This window comes from Pipra filicauda, unplaced genomic scaffold (assembly GCF_003945595.2).
Source record: "Pipra filicauda isolate LSUMZ 115617 unplaced genomic scaffold, ASM394559v2 scaffold211_size2331000_pilon, whole genome shotgun sequence".
Taxonomy (NCBI): Eukaryota; Metazoa; Chordata; class Aves; order Passeriformes; family Pipridae; genus Pipra; species Pipra filicauda.
In genome coordinates this window covers 668,761-688,888 of record NW_024104323.1, presented here as the reverse complement: position 1 = coordinate 688,888, position 20,128 = coordinate 668,761, and the positions used below count along the sequence as shown (strand labels likewise).

General features: G+C 47.0%; 1 protein-coding gene across 1 annotated transcript in view; it reads right to left on the bottom strand.

Moving 5' to 3' along the window:
* Positions 1-41: 41 nt before the first annotated feature.
* The window catches only part of PIGL (phosphatidylinositol glycan anchor biosynthesis class L), a 57,055-nt gene continuing 36,968 nt past the window's right edge, over positions 42-20,128 (bottom strand). The window contains exons 4-7 of the mRNA XM_027743993.2: positions 15,234-15,301; positions 7,559-7,590; positions 1,734-1,867; positions 42-654 (exon numbers count right to left, since the gene is read on the bottom strand). Coding sequence (XP_027599794.1) covers positions 556-654; positions 1,734-1,867; positions 7,559-7,590; positions 15,234-15,301 — 333 coding nt within the window. The 3' untranslated portion in view covers positions 42-555. The remainder of the gene's footprint in view (positions 655-1,733; positions 1,868-7,558; positions 7,591-15,233; positions 15,302-20,128) is intronic.

The following is a 20,128-nucleotide window of genomic DNA, read 5'->3' as shown; positions in this document are numbered from 1 at the left end:
GAAAGAAGCAGCAGCAGCAAAGATCAGTGCAATTAGAGAAATTTGTATTATTTCTGATGTTTTATTCAAAAGCTTTGGCTTTTTAAAGTTCTGACTGAATAAGAAAGGTCTTTGTAGATCTGGTATCTGTGGAGATAGCGTGTTCTTTGAAAAGTTCCTCCTGATATCTCGATTTTATAAAAGCACCAAGAGATAGTTGCCAAGCAGTCCTTGCAGCTGTATCTTTTTGGGGAAATAGTTTGTGCCATATCTTCTCCAACGCAGAATACTCCTGCATTCAACTCCTAATTAAGTTAATCCAAATTTCTCATCCCAGTTAAGCTTCTAAAGTGAGAAGACAGAGTAGCTGTTAAATCCTGTTCATCTCAAGGTATCGGGCAACAGCATACTCAGAAGGAAGTTCACATGCCTGGTTTCTGTAGCCTGGAGAATGCTACACAAAGAGCATCCCGTCCTCTCCAGCACATAACACAGGAGTTTCCTTTAGTCCTGAGCCTGGCATGGTCCTTTTTTTTTTGGTCATTCTTTTCTCCTGGAGCTGTGAGCCACATCCTGCTACAGGAGGCGCAGTGAATTGACCACCATGTACCGTGAGAAGAGCACGTAGAGGCGACGGAACCAGAGGAGTTGGCTGCGATGGCACCGCATGGCCCTCTAGAAGGAAAAAGAGTGGAGAGAGCATTACAAGAACCTTCCAGGCCTCGTGTGAGGGCAGTTTCCTAGGCCTCCTGTGAGGATCACTGCCAATTTATAGGACAGCCTGTTTTCAGTGAGCAGTGGGAGGCTGCCTAATCCATGGGGCCTCTCTGCCCCTGTGTTTCTGGTGTTGTGCTGGCTGATGTTCAGAGGGTCCTGCTAGAAAGGACATTATCAGCTGCAGATTGGTGCTGAGACAGTGTATTTATCACTTATAACTCCTCCTCCCCACGTGATCTCATGTCTGAGTGTTCACATGCTGGGGAAGCAGGAACCTGATAGGTGAGTATCTGGGAACATCCCTGCATTTGCTTCCGACCACACACTGTCAGCTGAAACTGAATATTTACAGTGCATCAGCAGAGAAAGGTCAGGCTTCAGAAACAAAAAACACATGGAAATAACGAACACCACCTCTATCTGAGCAGTTTCCATGTGTAACTCTCCCTTTTAGCAGCCTCAAAAGCAGGAAAGTTCTGCAATTTGTGAATTAACAGCGCTGTTTTCTGGGCAAACATTTTCATGCTATGGAAGGGGAGCTAATCAGATTCTGATACAGGGAACTGTGGACAAATGTGTGAGATCTCATGCAGCAAAATAAAAAATGCATAGCAAAGAAGGGAACTCTTTGGACCACAAGTTGACAGGCTGTTTCTGTCTTTAGTTAGAGCTGTGGTCCAAGGATGCTGTTCCTGACATGGAGTCATGCCAATCTTTGACAGGCCACTCATATATTGGGAATATTAAGTTGGATCCAGTCTCCTCTGAAATGTATCCTGCATCCTGGATGCAGTGTAAAACTCAGTGTTCTGTGACTACTGGACACCTCTGAGCTGCAAATCGGCTCAGCCCCGTCCTGTCACAGCACACGAGGTCACCTGTCTTGTCCGTTCATGTTTTACAAGTCACTGCAGACGTTCCTTAGTGACATTTATAACCCACTTATGAAATTCCCCGTGAATGTGACACTTCTGACTAAAGTCTTCACAGTGATGACGAGCCATTCAAGCAGGTTAAGCAGGTGCCACATGTCTCACCTTGGCTTGCTCAGTCTCCTCCTCTGAGAGGATGAACAGGGCATCCCCGGGCAGGAGGCAGGAAATGGGCACATCCAGGAAGGAAATGTACTTCCTCAAGAGGTTCACTGACTCGAGCACGAGCACACGGCACCCTGCACAGAGGAAAGGGGAATTATTTCAAAACAACAGTACTGTAAGGTGCCCTTCTCTCCAGGCTCAGCAGGTCTTTGCAGGCTCCCAGGTGCTGCTGGATTCGGGATCCTGTTGCAAAAGGGGAGCAACTTTTCCTGATGCTTCAGGATCTCTTTGTGCCCAGTGCATGTTTATGACCATTTGTACCAGTTCTTATTCAGTATATGACTATTTGTACTGGTTCTTGTTTTGTACAGTCTGTTGAAAGTAAAACTAGCTTTGACTACCACAAAAACTGAAGGTTTCTTTTGCTTATAATTAAATTATTTCTACATAATGATGATTCTCTGAATGCTGGCACTATATCACATAATGGAAATTTTAAAACAGCAGTCTCTGGTTCAGCTACCAAAATGAAATTTCACCTTTCTGCTCCAATTCTTACCTACAGAATAAATATTTACATGTCTCTGGAATGGCAGTATCAAATATTAACTCAGGCAGGCAGTTACACTTTAACAGAGTTCCAGAATACATTGCTCAGATGTTTGTAATGAAGCAGACAAAGGTAAAATGTATGAAGATTCTGCTGGTTTGGAAGCTTTTTTTTTTTCTGTTTTAAAGATCCCCTTGAACTCGAAAGTTGATTGCTATTTTTTTTACTATGGCTAAATTGTCTTCACTGATGAGCTCAGAGCTACTGATGGTCCCATTTAGAGCCTGTAGCTCTCAAAGGAGCTGCTTTGGGATTTCCTGGGGCTTGGAAGCTGCTGTGATTATGCTCCACACTTCACAAATTGTATTAAAGTGTGACAGAAGAGGCCAAAGTAACAGTTTACAAAGGTGGTCAGAGACACAATTCGATTCACAATTAGATTTTCTTCAGTGTGCCCTGAAACAGTGACATTACTCAAAGGAGACACAAGACAAAGCTGAGCTGCTGCAGAGGCTCCTGATGCACCATTTCAGTGTGTGAAGCCTGTGCTCAAGTCTAATAACTGCTTGAGCTGGTGGTGCTCAAATGCCTTTCAGCCCTACAATGTCAGCAGGACTCGTGTCCCTCTAAGGGCAAAGATTCTCCAGGACAGCAGCAGGAACAAAGAACTTTTCCCTACTTTGGACATTTGGTAGATCCCTCAGTTTAACCTCTACCAAGTCTGAGATAGGAAGGGAAAACTTGTTGCTCTACAGTTTCCTGGAGATACAGGGGAAGCTCCCACAAGTCTCCAGGGTAGAGTCTGGCACTCCAAGATGCCCCATCAGCACCATTCCTTTCCCAGCCAGGGGGCTGTGACACACTGAACCCAGGGACAAACAGCACACATGGGACCATCCTGACAAATCCCCTCATAAGTGATTTGTATCCCAGCCTCTTCCCAGTGATGCTGACTCATTTCACTGCAAAGAAAAGACTTGCTTTTATTCCAGTCAAAGCCTGCAAGGCCAGGACATGGCAGCCCCCATAGACTCCCTCCAGCACATCTCTGAGATCTTTCAATTCCTTTCTTTTTTCTCCTTCAAGAGAAGATTGTTCCAACTTCTCAATAGCTTCTTCCACTCTCCAAAGAAAAACTGGTAAGTCCTTATTTCAGCGTCTCAGAGGGCTCCAGGGCCATGCCCCCTTTCCATTGATCCTGGGACGTGACTCCCCAGCAGGACGGACAGAGCACACAAAGGAATTCTTTTCTCCCGCTGTGGGAGAACCACTGGCATTTCTATCCAGATAAAAGCTGACAGGAGTCTGTGCTGTGCCAGGACCTGGAGGAAAAGCCCTTCTGGAACTCCTGGCTCAGGGAGCCGCCGGGAGATGGCGGTGTCCGCCGGCTGCGGGAGCGGGACCCGCAGCGCTGCCTGCGGCGCTGCCCGGCCCGGCCGGCTCAGACCCCTCCTGGCACCCTCTGCCTCGAACACCCTCCTGCCTTGACTGTGCCACTGCCGTGTGCCCACCCCCGTCCTCCCGCAGGCTCAGCCCCCAGCCCTGCAAGGTCACGGTGCTCCTTGAGCAGCAGCTGTGCGATGAGCTCTGCCAAGCTCCCCGCGGGGTCCCCCGGACGTGCGGGAATGCAGGGAGCTGTGGGACCAGCACGGATGGCTTGTGCCACTTCCTGACCGCGAGCCTGAGCCCCCGTCTCGCTCCCGGCCCACCTGGACAAGTGACAGCAGAGCAGTTGCTGTTTGGCTGCCATCGGTCTCAGCTGCTCCTGCAAAGGATGCTCTGCAGGGACGAGCGCTGCACTTGCTCACAAACAGAAGTGCCCTGAGGGTTCTTCTACTCCCACTACAGAATTTCTTGTTTCCAAACTTGGAAGGAAACTTGTGATGTGCCACGAGTAGGGGAACTCTCTTCCCCCTTCTCTGCAGAGACCCTCTGGGCTGCTGCTGTGGGTAGTTTGAGAGAGAAGAATTAGTGCTGCACTGTGGCAGAGGAAAGGAATAGATATGGATCCTCTTGCTCTTGTCCTCAGCATTCCCACTGGCCACCTGTTTGCTTTTCAAACAAGGGAAGACAAGGCTAGGGCAAACACGGGGCAATGGATCTTTCCTTTCCTGGATGGTTGTTAGTTGACTCTGGCAATGCCATGAGAATTCCTACTTGCAATGATGGGAAGAGAGGCCTGACACAGGGTTACCCACAACTGCCCTCTGAAGCCTGGACTGCTCTGTTAACAAAACATGCTCTCCCTTTCCTCATTTTTTTTCCCTGAGAAATATTAATTCATGCAGCAATTACACCTTTTGTTCCCCAAAGCTCAGCAATAGGGGATAAAAACCACTGTGAATGATTTCTGTGTGGATCTATCTGACCTGCTGCGCCCTCCTCGGTCAGATCAGGCAAAGGGGTGGCATGGTGGCATTCAGCCTCCCAAAAAAAGGGCACTCTAAGAGCCTTCTGTGCCAGTGATATCACAAGGATATCCATGTGCTGACAGCAAAGCCTGTTCTGCATGGGAATGTGAGATGAAATGAAGCAGGGAAGGAATCTACAGTCCAGGGAGAGATGAAAAAGGGTTCAGAGAAACAGGCTGCTCCCTGCCAAGCAGGGTGGGAGCAGTGCTGCCATCGAGGAGTCCACTCCTGTGACACCAGCAGGTGAAGCTTTTCAGAGCCTGTTGTGACTGTGTTAGGGAGCCAAACAGGTGTTCCAGCTGGAGGCCCTGAAACAGCAACTTAGCCAGAGGCCTCTGAGATAACACTGGAATCCACTAAGCGACCTTGGGCAGCCTGGGAAAGAGAGAAAGGAAGCTGCTAACTCCAGTGGAGGAATACCTGTGATGAGTACCTACACCCAAAGATAAAAACAAGAAAGACAAAACTGTTTTAGGCTAACACCACTTATCGAATATATACCGGTATATATTTAACAATAGTAGTGCGTTATTAAAAGGTTTGAAAGAAGTGTGTAAATTTAAAAAATGTGTGTAACAGTGCAAAAGGTAGATCCCTGTGTGACTCCTTTTCTGTACCGTAGAGATCATTGCACTAAGTGTGATAAAAGTGTGTTAATGTAAACATTGCATGACCTTTTCCGCCATTTATCCGGGGACGATGGGGACGAAGAATAAAATTTATACTGCAATCAGATTGTCTTGTTTAACAACTAAAAGACGTTTCAAAAAGTGCAAAACTGCAGTAGACAGATTTTCAGGCAACTGTGACCTGGGCAGGAGGGGATTAGCGGTGTAATACAACCTCTCTAGGTTGGCAGAAAGGGCAGGATCAATATAGCTCATGGATTAGGCCTGGAATAGAACCGTGTGAAGCCTGCAGCCTGCTCGGCTTGGCTTTCTGCTTCCAAATCACTGAGGCAGCAGGTCTGCCTAGGATGAGGAGCTCCTGGGCAGATCTGTGCGTGCTGCAGGCCTGCACTGCTCCTGAGGGATGGAAGCACACCAGCTCTTTTGGAAGAGCACTGGTTATAGCTGGAAGGGGCCAGTGGCAGGGGTGGGAGCATATCCAGCAGCCGTCTCGACTTCCTGAGACAAGCCCAAGTATCTTGTGCCCAGGCTGGAGAACTTGATTACAGATTATAAAAAGCCTGTAGTGTTTATGATAACTAAAGGCATTAGAAAGCAAAGCAGGATATTTAGGGTGCTCATTTGCATATCACTGAGGCAATGCAGGGCTTAGCTGGCTTTTGCATTTGCAGAGAGATTTTCTGTGGATTCCCTGATCACATGGGCTTACACAGGTTCACCCACACATAGTTCCTTCTTACCAACAGCAGAGCAGCAAATTTCCATGGCCTGAACATGCCTTTCAGCTCTATCCAGACAGCCTCAATCCCAGCATCACTCTTGTTTCATTAAGCCCCTCTGATGCACAGCCCTGCACGCCTGCCAGATCAAATTATAAATACTGGGAATTTCAATGAGACTGGAACTATATTTGGAAAGGCTTAGCGTAAGCAGCAGCATGGGAGCTCCCCGTTCCTTTGGTGTTTGTAGGTCATGTCAGATGTGATGTAATCAGAGCAGCAAGGCTTTCACACAGCTCCAGGAGTCTCTTGATGCTGCTGGAGAAATGGAAGTGTTCTCTATACATGGGTTCTGTTTCAAACCTGAATGAATTTGAGGCTCAGCCCATACTCAGGACCATAGTGAATCTAACAGACCTGCATGAATAGCACATGAAAGTGGCTCAGTGTAGATGGGGCCTGACAGCCAGCAGTGACATCAACCACTGCAGGTCCTTGTCCTTTGTGCTGCACACAGAGCTCTGCTGCATCCCAAAGCTGAACAAAGAAAAGGTCCCAGGAAAGAAGTTGGCATTATACTGCTCTTTCGTAAATTGGGGAGCTGAAGAGACTGGAGTCAGAACTCAGCTAAAGGGCATTCTGCCATCTTGGCTCACACTCTCTCATTAGGTCTGCAACTTCCTGCTAGCAGAGAATTAAAACTGATTTGCTGTGACTCATTCAAATCCTACAATGATTTGGGAATTAGCATTAAAGGAACACAGCCCAGATGGCTGCTGAGGGAACAGGAGGTTGACTGGGTGGGCCTGGTTGAGCCACCTTCCCATGCTCTGTCCAAAGAGCTGATTGACAGCTTTGTGCCTAAACTAGTTCCTCACATTTGTCCCTGAGTCAGGCACTGTTTGCTGGAGATAAGGGCTGCAGCTCTGCTCTGGGACAGCAGCTAGAAAATGGGTCAGGAGCAACTTGCTTCTGTAATTTGTTTCTTTCCTTTACCTACTTGTACAGAGGGTTTCTCAGGGATTCTTGCTCATTTGTAGATGAGAGAAGCCATTACAAAACTTGCTGTGCCACTGCAGATTTCAGGTACCTTTCCTGAGCACATTTTGATGGAAGCTTAACTTGGTACACGCAAACATTCTTGGCTAAGCTGGTAATGGTTTCTGAGGCCTTTGTCACAGAAAAGAATAACGGGCTTGTAAGTAAGACATGACCAAAAACTCTGTGATTAAGCTGAGAGACCTGGAAATAACACTCATATTCACCCAAGACAGCAAAAGGCACAGGGCAGACACTGAATCACAGCATCGAGACAGGAGAACCCCTAAGGACAGAAAAGTGATTGTAGAGAAGTCTGAGTGGGTAAAAACTGCAGGGAGATAAAAGGGCAAGAAAGAGCTGAGCTGCAGGTTGCATTTGCATTGCAGGGGTGAGTTGGGCAGCTGGAACCCTGCACAGAACATTGATGTAAACAATTGCCCAGTGCCTGCAAGGGCAGGGATGTGAGGTGACCTACCTTCAGGTAACTTCCTCTCTGAATGCAGGTACCTGTGAAAGGAGAGATACATGTGGGTGAACACTCAGTGGAGTTATCCAAACCCTGATTTTACAGGTATAAACTCTGTACACTAAACCAACCCTTTTCTCTTCACACACACACACATTTACAATGGCCAGTCTTATGAGAACCTTCAGGAGCCAATGCTGGATGCACACCTCAGGCAGGGATAAGCCTCACTGCCCACACTGTTCTGCCATTACTTTCCTCATCTTGGCTGCTGGGACACATCACAAATAAGCTCTATAAATCCAATTCACTCTCAAACTTCTCAAGTTGCACTAAGGGAAACTGCAAGAGGCTGCCAAAGGCTATTCACCTCTGGGAGCACTGGCTGTTTAAAGCCCAGGGTCTGCTGGCCAGGGACATTGCCTCAGCAGCTCCTCTTTGGGACCAGTTTCTTGTTTTCTAACTCACACTGGCACTGGGACATCTGAGAAGCTGCTCTGGCTTTTTGCTCACTGAGACTTTGATCCCTTCATGATTTTGTCCTGGATAGTCTCTGTAGCAAAAGTGCTTCCCTTGGAAACAGGATGAGGGGACCAGTGTGGGAGATGTGAACAGTGAAGGCACTTCCATCAAGAAGTGTAAGCAAATGATCCTGGTATGGTGAAAGCATCAGAGGGTATTAGCTTCAATTCCTTGTTAATTCTCTTGTTTTTCCTGCTCTAGCCTGTGGCTCATGGCTTTGGAGCAATTGTGCTGACATTCCCATCTGCATCACCCCAGATTTGGCCCATGGCAGGGCTGGGAGGCAGCAGGTCTCCAGCAGATGGCACTCAGGGCTGTCCCAGGCGTGCTCTTCCAGGAGGAAAACAATTCCAAACAATGGAACATTTGCCAAAAGGAGAAAGGAAATATAAAAAAAAAGTTATTTAACCCTGAGTAATATGTAAAGAGATTGTTATCACCTTACAATGGTGTATTAAACGAAGGACAATGTGCCAGTTCATGTGTAAATCAACCAGGATCAAACATGCATTATATGTAAACTACTGTGTTTCTCCAGTCACTTCAAACTAGGATTATCTCTGGCTATTGGTTAAGTTCAAGGAAAAGGATTAACTACACAGGCATAGACAAAATAGGAAGCACGGAGTAATGAATATCCAACACAATTCAAAGCAAAAGTCAAGCCAGAAATGCAGGTCATGGCAGAACTCAAACAGCAATCAGAAAACATATGCCTTACACAGATTCTCCTGCCAGTGCTCTCCTCTGCTCCAGAGCCAAAGCTCTGCAAGCAATACCATTTCCTACTAAACAATGGCCTTGGAATACTGACTTGGCCACCTTCTACCACTCAAGTCTTACTGCTCTGACAAAGATCATTAAATGTTGCCTTGTAAACATTACCAGCAATTTTTTGTGGGCAGTGGAGGGGGAGGAAGGTTTAAGTATCGCCATCAATATCTGCTCTGCTCTTCTGCCAGAGGTTTCTTCCCCCACAAGTAGAATCTGGCCACCCAAAGAAGTGATTCAGCACTTGGTACAGCAGGCAGGGTGGGAACTTTATAGAACAAGCTTGGAGAGATAAAGCAGTGAGTGGTTGTGAAATCTGGCAAACTATCTGAAGGCCCAGTGTCTGTTCTGGGTGTGCTGCTCTGCCATGGAGGCACCTTCAAAGCACTTACTGAGCTGCTCCCAGAGGGAACTAATAATAACCATTCCTGCCAGCAGAAACAGGAGCAAGAGATCCACTTCATATGGAAACGTTTCAGCAGGAACAGGCAGCATCTTCAGCAGGGAAGGAGAGTTTCATTCAGCAGCAAATTAAGGAGTTTGTGCTATCTAAGGGTTCAGGCAGACACAAACTGTATTTTGGTTACTGAAAGGTCCTCAAAGCTGCTGCCAGCAGACCTGCCATTCCTCTGGAAGAACAGGCATGAAGAAACTACTTCTCTGCTCATCCTTTTTGTCCTGATCCAAATGCTTCAGGAAGGCTCAGTGCAGAGCTCTGGGAATGGGCTCCACCCAGCTCTATGTGCAGAGGAATTGCAGCCTTGCTCATTTGTATTTCTCAGGCGAGAGATACACTGTGGTTACAGAGAGAGAGAGAGAGAAACACAAAACTCTACCTCCTGCACACGTTCACAAAATGAGCCAATCCTCTCCCAAATCCATCGTCTCGCTCCCATCTCCACCCTGCTGGAGTGTCTCCATGGGACACTTCCAAGTAGGGGAGAGGTTGCAGCTCTCAGTCGTTGCCATTTTGGGAATGTTGTTTTACAGATTGGACTTGCTGTGGTTTGGGTGAAATGAAAGAGTTTGGCATAAAATCCCCAAAAGTCAAACACAAACACGCTCTTTTTCAGGAGCTTTTTCCATGTGGGTGTTGTTTTTTTCCCCCCGGAGACACTTTTTATAATTCTTTTTAAACATGAAGTGACCTAAGGTGGCTTGTTCCCACCCACCCACCAAGTGCCAGAGGCTGGTGATTACAGGGCACCTCTCACTGCACCCTCTCTGTTGTGCCTGTGGTAGGTTCAGATCCCCATGGGAGACCCTCTGCAATGAAAAATTTCAAAAGGCCACGAGACATCTGAAGGCTCCAACCATTTCTGCACTGCAAGAGCTCAGCCCCGACTCCTCCCTCGAGGACCAGCTGCTTTGAAGGCTGCTGCATCTCAGCAGAACCACTGAAATGGCCCAACAGCCCTGACCCTGCAAGTTCAGGACTGAGCTCCTCCCAAATTCCCTGCCTCCAGGAAAGATGTGAGCAAAGTGAGTGGATCAGCTCCTGTGTGGCACCAATCAGTGAAACCTCCACTTGGTGGAAAGAAGAAACAAGTCAAGATAGAGCTGAAAACTAGGCCTTGGGGAACACAGAGCTCCTCTGGGGAACACAGAACTCTGGGGCTGATCCCCTGGTGGGTGTGTTATGGTTTTGGCCATGTTCTATTTGATGAGAAGTTGTTCACTGAATTCAATGACTTCACTCTCCAAACACTCTCCTGTGCCAAAGGCAAAACCCTTCACTGAACTGACTGTGCTGGCTGCTGTGGAGCACTGGGGAAATACAATTCTGGAGAGCATGGAAAGAATGGATGTCTTAAAGCTGTGCTGGGGCTCCATTTAGAATCCCAAACTCTAATCTGCTTGATTAATCTGATGAAACAGATGTGAAGGAGGAAGAACAGCCAGTCTCCTCAGAGTCACAGAGATATCAGAAGGATATACTTGCCAGATGTTGAATGTTTGCTATCTGGAATGCCTCCTCCCTCCCTAACTGGACTTTCTGGCTCTATTTCCATGCACCTTGAACTACACCATGTAGCAACGTGCAGTTTGTAAAATGCTGCCCAAGCTCTCTGTACTCAGGTGTAGCAGTGGCAAAAGATGGTTCTGCCAGTGGCAATTCAGAGATGTTCCAGCTGCCAGAGCTGTTCCCTGGCTCTGTGCTTTGGGCCCTGCACTGCCTGGGAGAAGAATGTGCAGTGTCACTGCTCCACTCACTGCCTAATGATGCTGGAAGGACATCCCCTGAGGCTGTTTCTTGGGAATAAAAAACTACTTTGGGGGGAATCCCTTCAATGCTGGTGCCCTGTGCTCAACTTTAATCCTAATGGCTCTACACGGTGTCAGGGAAGGGGGCTGGGATGAATGAACTTAGTCAAATTAAGGAATGAGGGGGTAAATGAAGGAATGAGATAAAATCTAGGCTAACATACCCAGCCCATGGTATATTACCAGGGCAGAGTCCTCTGAGGGAAGTCTCCAAGGATAAACAGTAGAGGACAATTCTGTCTCGACCTTATGGGGGCAGTCTGGGTGCAACCACAGCCACCACTCCTAAGATGCCCAGGGACATCTAAGATCAATAGAATGCATGGGACAGCTGCTGAAAGGAGGGAGAGATTAGAGTCCCATTCCAGCCCCACAGTGTAAGAAGGCATCAAATAAAATGGTAAATGGGATATCATTCACTATTATCAAGCTAATCACCCAAAAACCAGCTTCCTTCCTGCTCAACACATCCTTTAAGACCTGGCCTTGGAAACCCCACACAAGCAGAACTGTGCTTTGTTGGGATGTGATGCAGTTGGTGGCTTTTGGGAACGGTACCCACCGAGTCTGTGGGATTGGCTGGACAGTTCATTGTTTCAGTATACAGATTTGAAACTGGCACTTAACCAACCCTCCTCTTTCAGGGAACCTCAGTGCAGCCCTTCTGCACAATGCCCATGGCATTCAGAAATGGGGCATTCAAGAGCCAGGCTGTGACATGTCAGTGCAACAAGGCATCGGTGGCACTCAGGCTGCATCATAATCAGCTCCAGAGTGATAAAGCACTAAGCTCCCAAATATTACCTCTGCACAGCCTCTTTTACAACCTACCACTGAGCTGGTGAATGTTAAAAAACATCCTGCAGGACTGAGAGGTGTTTTTCCAAATGGAATTGACGAGAATAGGCTCAGCTAATGATTCCTTGATGTAGCTTTTTATATGGCATCATTGATAGAAGTTTTATGGATGCAGTTGCTATAACAACATAATGCACAGTAGTTAAATATAGCAGCTCCTATTTTCCACTCAGTTTGCTCTGCCCTAAGCAGACAAGACTATTTTTTTTCTGTTCTAGCTGGGATGAAATGGATTTGATAGCTCACTGAAGAAAACAAGTGGTACAGTCCTTCCTCCTCCTCACAAAGATGATTCCTTTCCATCCTAAGCAATCAAGCAAACAACAAACCCAACGGCCCCCCATTTGCCAGGCTCCTGGGTGAGAGGGGTTATTTAAAATCAAAATGCACAGTGACTCATGCAAAACTAAGCCCCCTTGATATTATATGTGATCTCAGTGCAAACACCGTCATTTCAAAGTGCAGGAAAAGAGAGGTTCTCCAATATTCCTGTCACAGAGTATTTACCAAGGTTATTACCACAGTGCCTACAGACTGGCCAAACACTGAGGGAGCAGTAAAGTGACCTGGATGTCACTCAAACCCTTCTCTTCCTTGTGGATGAGCATAAAGGATCCAGCCTCTCTTGGCCACAGGGAAAGCTCCTGTTTTGGGGGAAAAGAGAAAATGATGTTGCTAAATCAAGGTGACAAAGAAAGAAGCAGAGCTACAGAGGATTGTTTCCAATTCCCTCTGTTTTGCTACTGTGGGTTTTTCTTGGGTTTGGGTTGGGTCTCTTTTTCCGTTTGGAAGCCAGAACTGAAATACTCCCAGGGGAGACTGAAATCAAACAGCAATTTGTGTTCCTCTCCCACCCTGTTTTTTCTTATTTTTCCCTTGCAGAAGAACAAATCCACCCTCGAACCTTGGCATTTCCCAGTTCCTCCCAGATCTGAAGGCCAGGCAGGCACACACAGCAGCTGGATTCCTGCAAGCTGTCAGGAGGAAGGTTTCTGCAAGGGAAAGGGCTCATTTCTTCTGAATAGTTCCTGCTCCTTTGAACATAACCTCTGCTCCAGACACTGGAAAGAATATTTATGCCCTTAGCAGACAATACTGAGCATCTGCTCAGCTATGACCATTGCCTGAACTGTTTTATTCCTTGAAGCTGTTCGATAATTTGCACCTCCTGAAGCGAGGAGTTGTGGGAGGGGTCACACAGCCTGTTCTACCCCTGCTCTTACAGAAATAATCCCGTGGGTGGTGGACACAAGTCTATCTCCCAGGGACTGGGAGAATCCAAAAGAGCCAAGGATCACTGCACCAACCCTCTGCTTCATCTTTTCCACTCAGAGCCACAGTGGAGGCAGAACCTTGCACACTTTGTTTAAAGATGGTTAATAAACACATTGCACATGATACCTGGAGGGGAGAGTTCATTTGCCTTTCCTTGCCATGTAGCACTGGGGCCCCTGGGGCTCTGCAGAGCTCTGCTGGCACAGGGGGACGGGAGAAGGCTCAGCTTGTGCTCCCAGTGCTGCCTGTACTGGCCAACATGTGAGATCTCATCAGGGCACAGCGAGTCAGGAGTGATACAGTCACGCTCTACTTCCTCCATAACACAAACTGAAAAATAATGAGGGCAAACAAGCCACTAAAAATAAACTTAACCTTTCGGTGGCCACAGCGTCACTCCTGCCACATGCAGATGACAGGGCTACCATGGTTATTTCTGCTGATTCAGGACTGGAACAGAGACAAGACACAAAGCAGCCCTTAGTTAATGAGAACTGCTTGTGCTCTGGTGTCCCTATCAGCATGGATCTCATCAGCCCAGGACTGCTCTAGCTAAGGACTAATGCAAAGGTCTGAGTTCAAGGGGCTTGTAGACAACGAATATTTCCAGTAACATGCTCTGAGATGAGAAGAGGGTTAAATCCCCCCCACACCCACAGGAAACCTAAAGCACAAAGGTAGGAAAGTAATTTCTGCACAACCACAAAGTAGGACAAGATCAAAATCAAGAGTTTTCCTTAACTTTCTCCTACATAACTCAGGTGCCAGCTGGTTTTCCCATGATCTCTTCAGGATGTAAGGGGGACACACAAACAACAACCCGCCCTCCATTCCTATTTGCAGGTCCTACAGCAATCAACTGAGCAAACAGAGGCCCAGGCAGCTGGAAGCTCTTCAGTCCCTCTGTGCCAACGGTATGAGCATCAACCTCTGCTCCTGGGTCATCAACCTCTGCTCCTCACTCACTCCTCAATTAGCTGTGCCAGAAAGCATCTCCCAACTCAGCCCAAACAAACACAGTTTGCTTTAACTCCACCCCCTCTCCTTCTTTTAGGCTATTCCAGAAGTTGCTGGGAACAGCCATGATCCCCTCTAACGCTGAATTCCAGCATCAAAGGCTTTCAGCATCTTCCCAGAGGAGTTCAGTAGGTCCCAGTACAGGTTCTGTGGCACTGTAGCTTTTTCTAGGCAAGTGAGAAAGGCAAATCACTGGGATGTTGTCAGCACGGAGAGCCAGAAGAGTTATTTGAATGGCACAGATGATTTAGAAAACAAATGGGTGCTATAAATACAACCTATACTTGCAAAGAGTTCTTCTCATGCCTGGGAAAGGCAGGGGCAGCTCTGGAGGAGATCTCTCTAGGACACAGTGAGGTCTCAATGAGCAGAACGCTAAAGTAAAATACAGTAACTGTCCTGCCAGCAAAATTTGGGTGATTTTAATACAAGGCCTTCTGTGTAGCAACCTTCCCACAGCACAGGGACAGAGGGTCCCATAATGTAAGGAATAAAATGGTGAAGGAACTAATTGGCTCTTCCTAAGAGTGGTAAACAGGGACAGCTCCAGTGAAAGAGCAACGTCCTTGGGTCAGAGAGGTAAATTCAGGGACCTGGACAGGATGGCAACATCCCCTGGAATGGTGGTGCAGAACTTTCCAAAACCCAACTACCGACAGCTCAGGCATCAGCTATTCACACACCCTCCTCAAACCAGAAGTGCAAAGTGATCTGTGGCATATTTTAGTGGGATCAAGGACAGGAAGAGCAAAGAGGGCCCAGTGAAAAGGAGCCTGGCAAAGCACCAGCTGATGGAATACTAAAAGATGCTTTGGTTATTTACAGAACTGTGGCAGCTTCTCCAAACAGCCTGTGCCCCACAGCCTGGCACTCAGTTACAGCAGTGAAACCAATGCTGGTTTTGGTTCTGCTCACACACAAGTACCTCGTTCACTGTGTAACTCCCAGGTGAGGATGCAGGAAGAGCACACTGTACCTGACAGCAGAGTAAAGAGAGATGTGGTTTGTGTGGCCACTCACTCCTCCCGCATCAAAGGTCACCACCTGCAATAAACCACAGAACAAGAACCATTTAGGAGGAGGAGGAGACTGTGCAGTTCCCAGCTTTGACATCTAACACAACACTGCCCCAGCCCATTGTAACTAACGAGTTGTTTTTGTGTTACACAAAGAGGCCTTGTGTGTGAACTCATCATGCCACAGAAATACAACTAAACAAACAAGCCACTCTGGAACTAGATGACTACACAGTCTAACAGCTTGAACAACAGAAAGATGACAAAGATCATGTTCCCACTGGCAGGATGCACTTGTTACTTATTACCAGGCCAAAAGGTCACTTTCAAAATGATCTGTTGCAAACATGTTCCTGACCCGAGAGGTCCAGCTCTATGAATCACTCTCTCCTGGATCTGAGAACATCCTAGAATGACAGAGTGAAACTACACTTTGCTGTGCTGTGGATCAGGACACATTGCTGTAAGAAGAGCCCCACGATCATGTACGACTGTCCTGGTTGTAAAGAGGCTTCACCAGAGGATAACACAGTGATAAAATAATCTGATATGAGAATAAGCCTTTTTAAAGAATCAGCTGACTGCACTTTTGTACAAATGGGAACCTCATAATGCAGAAGTAATGTGTGAACACAGCACTAACCACTGTCCAGAGCACAGAACACCCCTGGCTCCCTGCCCTCAGACCAGCCAATGATGTGTCAGGGGTGAAGCACCACCCTAAGGGCTCACTCACTCTGTGGTGCTGGGCAGTGGGTATTTAAAGGCTCCCACTTCCAACCTAGCAGCCAAACAGGCAGCACAAAGTGTAGAGCAGACAGGGAATGTGTGCTGGTTCTCCTTCTGGGTGGTGACAGTGGCAGTCCCTGGCCAGTCCAATGTTCAGGCTTTGCTCTGAGAGAGGCCCAGTAGCAGAGCCCTCCACAGTTCCCTTCTCTGGGACCAGGGAGAAATGATAAACTCCCCACATTTCAACCAATGTCTGCTCCCTTGCCAGCTTGTTCTCTCTTCAGGGAAGGAGAAGAAGAATGGCACTGCCTGGCTCACTCAGCACAGCTCCCTTCTCAAAATCTATTTTATGTGCAGGGCCTGGGGCACTGGGTTAGAGATCAAGGGAAGGCCAAAAGTCACCGCGCCCGTCCTGCAACTTGCTCCTCCACCCTCTGTCAGGCCCTCCCCACACAGGGGACATTGCTAAAGAGGGAGAGGAAGCCCAGAGACAGTAATCAGAAACACTTCAAAACCCACAACCTTCAGACAAGCCTGCTTTAAACCCATCCACCCAGAACATGTCCACAGTCAGACTTTCCACGTTGCCCAGTGGCTGTAAAGATGCTGCCACCGAGCAGCCCAGGTTGCTCTTGGCTGGCAGGAAGTGGTGGGACCGAATTCAGTTTCATTCAGGTACAAAGAAGCATTTTCTGGCCAACCCTTATTTCATAAAGAGAAACAGGATATCTTCAGCTTTGGCTGCTGTACATCAGCGTTACCCAGGAGCTCTGCAGGGCCTGCCCTGGTGCTCAGCCCTCCCTATGGATACCAGCTTTTGGAGCAGCTCATCTGGGAAAAACATTAATAAATTCAGCTCAGGGAATGAGCATAGCACCCTGTATTTTGCAGATAAGAAAAAACATGCTCTGAAGTCACTCCTACCTAGAGTGGCACTTTCCTGAGATGACAATGTCCCCCACTCACTGCAGGCAGAATAAATTTCTATTCAGGTGAATAATAGCGTCTGATAAGGGCTGGACTTGCACTAAACCTTTTCACTAAATAAGGATGGAGAAAGGGTCTGTCTCTTCTGCCTGGTCATTGATTTTCACGTAACCTTTACAAGCAGAACATTTTCAAGACCAGTACCCTGCGGTTGGAATTGGCCAACAGGCTCTGAAGTCTTTTGAAACTTGCATGTGCACACACGTATAAATATCATTGCATTATTCCTGTTTCCTTAGGAAACCAAGCTAAAAACTCAGGCAAGCCAAAACACACATTTTTTCCTTCTGTGGAGGGCACAAGGGAACAAACCAGAAGACCGAGATAAGGGACTACAGTGAGCAGACTAAATAAACTAATTGTTGTTTTGACAAAACTGGCTCAGACCAACTGTGGGCGCACAAGGCTGGGTTAGGAAATATTCTTGACATGGAAATTATCTGTTCAGAAACACCTTTGGAGGTTTTTCTTCTCCACATCTGTTTTGAAACAGAAGCTGCTGTTCTTAGTGCTGCTGAGCTTACATAACATCTGAACTATCTGAAGAGATTGCACAGAGTTCATTTTCTGTTGCTGCTGTCCAGTTTACTGTTGGGACATTTGCACCTGAATTGCCTGTCTCTTCAAATAAACAAATTTGTAAGTACAATTCCCAAGGTATGTGCACACAGACCTGGCCACGGTGGCATTTGCTTTGTCTGCAAAGAGAATACCATTGAAATCCTGGTTCTTCCCTTCAGAGATCCCTCTGAGCACACAGTAGAGATGTTCCCTCGGCCCAGAGTGCAGCTTCTAAGTGTGCTGTCTATACAGGGCACTGTTTCCACAGCACCACTGTGCTGCTCGTGCCTTCAAGCAGGCAGCAATCACATGTAAATATATTCCTCTGGTTTCAGGGATTCATTTCACTGATAATGGATCTGAATTTCTTTCTCACATGCTGCAGATATTTTCACACGGGAGCATTTGCTCCTTCCACACGGTGCAGCTCAGTGCTGTGCTGGCTTTAACTCCTAACCTGAACCAGGCTGATGAGGAAATCAAGCAAACAATCAGGACAGGATGAGAAAACCTGAACATCTTGAAACTGTCTGGGTTAAAAACAGGCTTAGCCAGTTCTGGGATAATAGAAATGGGATGTAGAAATTGTTGCTCAATGAAATCTTTAGGGCAAGAGGGAGTTCCCTCCCCACACCTGTTCTGAAATGGGAGCTGCTGCCGTTGGTGTTGCTGGTTTTTCTTCTGGGTGACCTTGGTATTCAGGAAATGGAGCTTTCACTAGTGGAAGCCAGAGCAGCAGCCAAGACAAACAGGTCCAGAAATCCCTTCCGGAGAGGGGAGAGCACAGAGGAAATTACTCAATTACCAGCAGAAGAGAAAACTCCTGAGAGGTCTGGAGTCCATGATCCCTCCTCACACCATGTGCATTGGAGGAAAAAAGCACTCAAAGCTGTGGGTCTCCCTCCTCTTCCTGGTGTCACACAGTGCTTCCAACACAGCAAACATCTGCTGGGGGGGAGAGAAAGGTCTCTTTCCTTTTTAAGAAGGACCATCCCCTAAAATGCCATAGTAAGCAATTCCATTTCTCATGGCCTTCCTCTGAGCATCATTCCATGGGCCCTTACAGTCACAGAGGCCAGTGATATTCAAACTCCCTTTAAATCTCTTGTGCGTTTGGAAATGTCTCTTGTAACTGATTTAGGAGCAACAAGAGCCTGCCTGGGGCTCACACAATACTATGTAACTTTTTTTACACACCAAATACTTTCTAATCTGGATGGAGACAGAGGAGTCTTGGCTGCCTCTCCGTGCAACACTGACTCTTGCTTGTAAATCCAGCAGGCAGGAAATAATTTCCAAAGTCTATAAATTAGTTTTGGCTTTGAGTGCACCAACCGTTAATTTCTGTGTGTGCACTATTTAATGTAGAGCTTGGATGAAATATGTCCCTGTAGCTCTCAAAAAGATTGAGCTACTACTCATGGACTTGCAGGGCAATTGAGCAAATTAACTCTGCAATGGAACAACAGTACTCCCACAAGGTGGGACTCCTTCCTTTGTAATCCTTCCTTTTGGATATGCTGGAAGTGCAGCCCCCTCTCCACTGTCACATATTGGTGACCCACATATTCTGTAAATAAAGATACCACTGTTGATGTTATGACTGCTGGGAGAACTGGGGGAAGTTTTCCCACTGGGATAGCTACAACAACACACGTTTTTCAGTCACGTTGATTCCACTGAGTTGGTCTGTTGTGATCGAAATGCCACCAGTTTATGTTTTGACAAAGCTCTTTGAACATGTTTAGCCAGTTTTATCAATTTCAACATTAGTGAAAAATGGACTCAGTTTACCTTTCAAGGCAAGGCTGTTGTTTTAGGACAGCAGGTGTTCCAAGAGGAGCTCATAGATAGCAAGCTCTGAAGTTTTTAAATTGCAGAGTGTTCAACAAAGGTAATTAGGTGCTTCTCTTGCTGTTGTTGGCAAACTAGGTCTGCTCCTAAATGAATGGTATTGCAGCAAACATCTGAGACCTTTGTGATTACTTGGGACACTCGAAATAATCTGTGTTTCATTACCACCAGCCCTGAGAAGCTGCTTCAGCTGCCTTTGGTACTGCTGATGTCCTGCTGCAGTAATTTATCCTCTGTGCTGCTCAGGGAAGAGCTGATGGGAATCAGCTCCCATCCTCCCCCTTCCTCCAGCTGGAGCTGCAGCACAGCAGGGACAGCACCGTGATCAGGAATGTTTCATGTTTGCTTTGCAAACCCCACATTTCAGTGTTCATCTCACGCTCTGTTAGTGGCAAACTGCTGCCTCCCCCAGCACAAACAGCTGGAGTTTAATTTTCCCTGAGGCAAAGATCTAATCCTTCCCAACCATCCAGAGGAGCTCTAGTGTTTTCAGAATTTCTACTGGGATTCTGGTGCACTTGTCTTAGTGCTCGTGAGAGTCACAAACAGGCAATACAAACCCTCCTGTGTTAGGAGCTTTCAGATTAGATTAAAACCTATCTATTCACGGGGCCAAAAGGCACAAAAGGAGTCCAGGAAAACTGCATTTGCCTCTATGCACAGCAGTGAATTTCATGGAAAATTAGTCTCAGAATCAATACAAAGTTGGGTGCATGATGCTGGG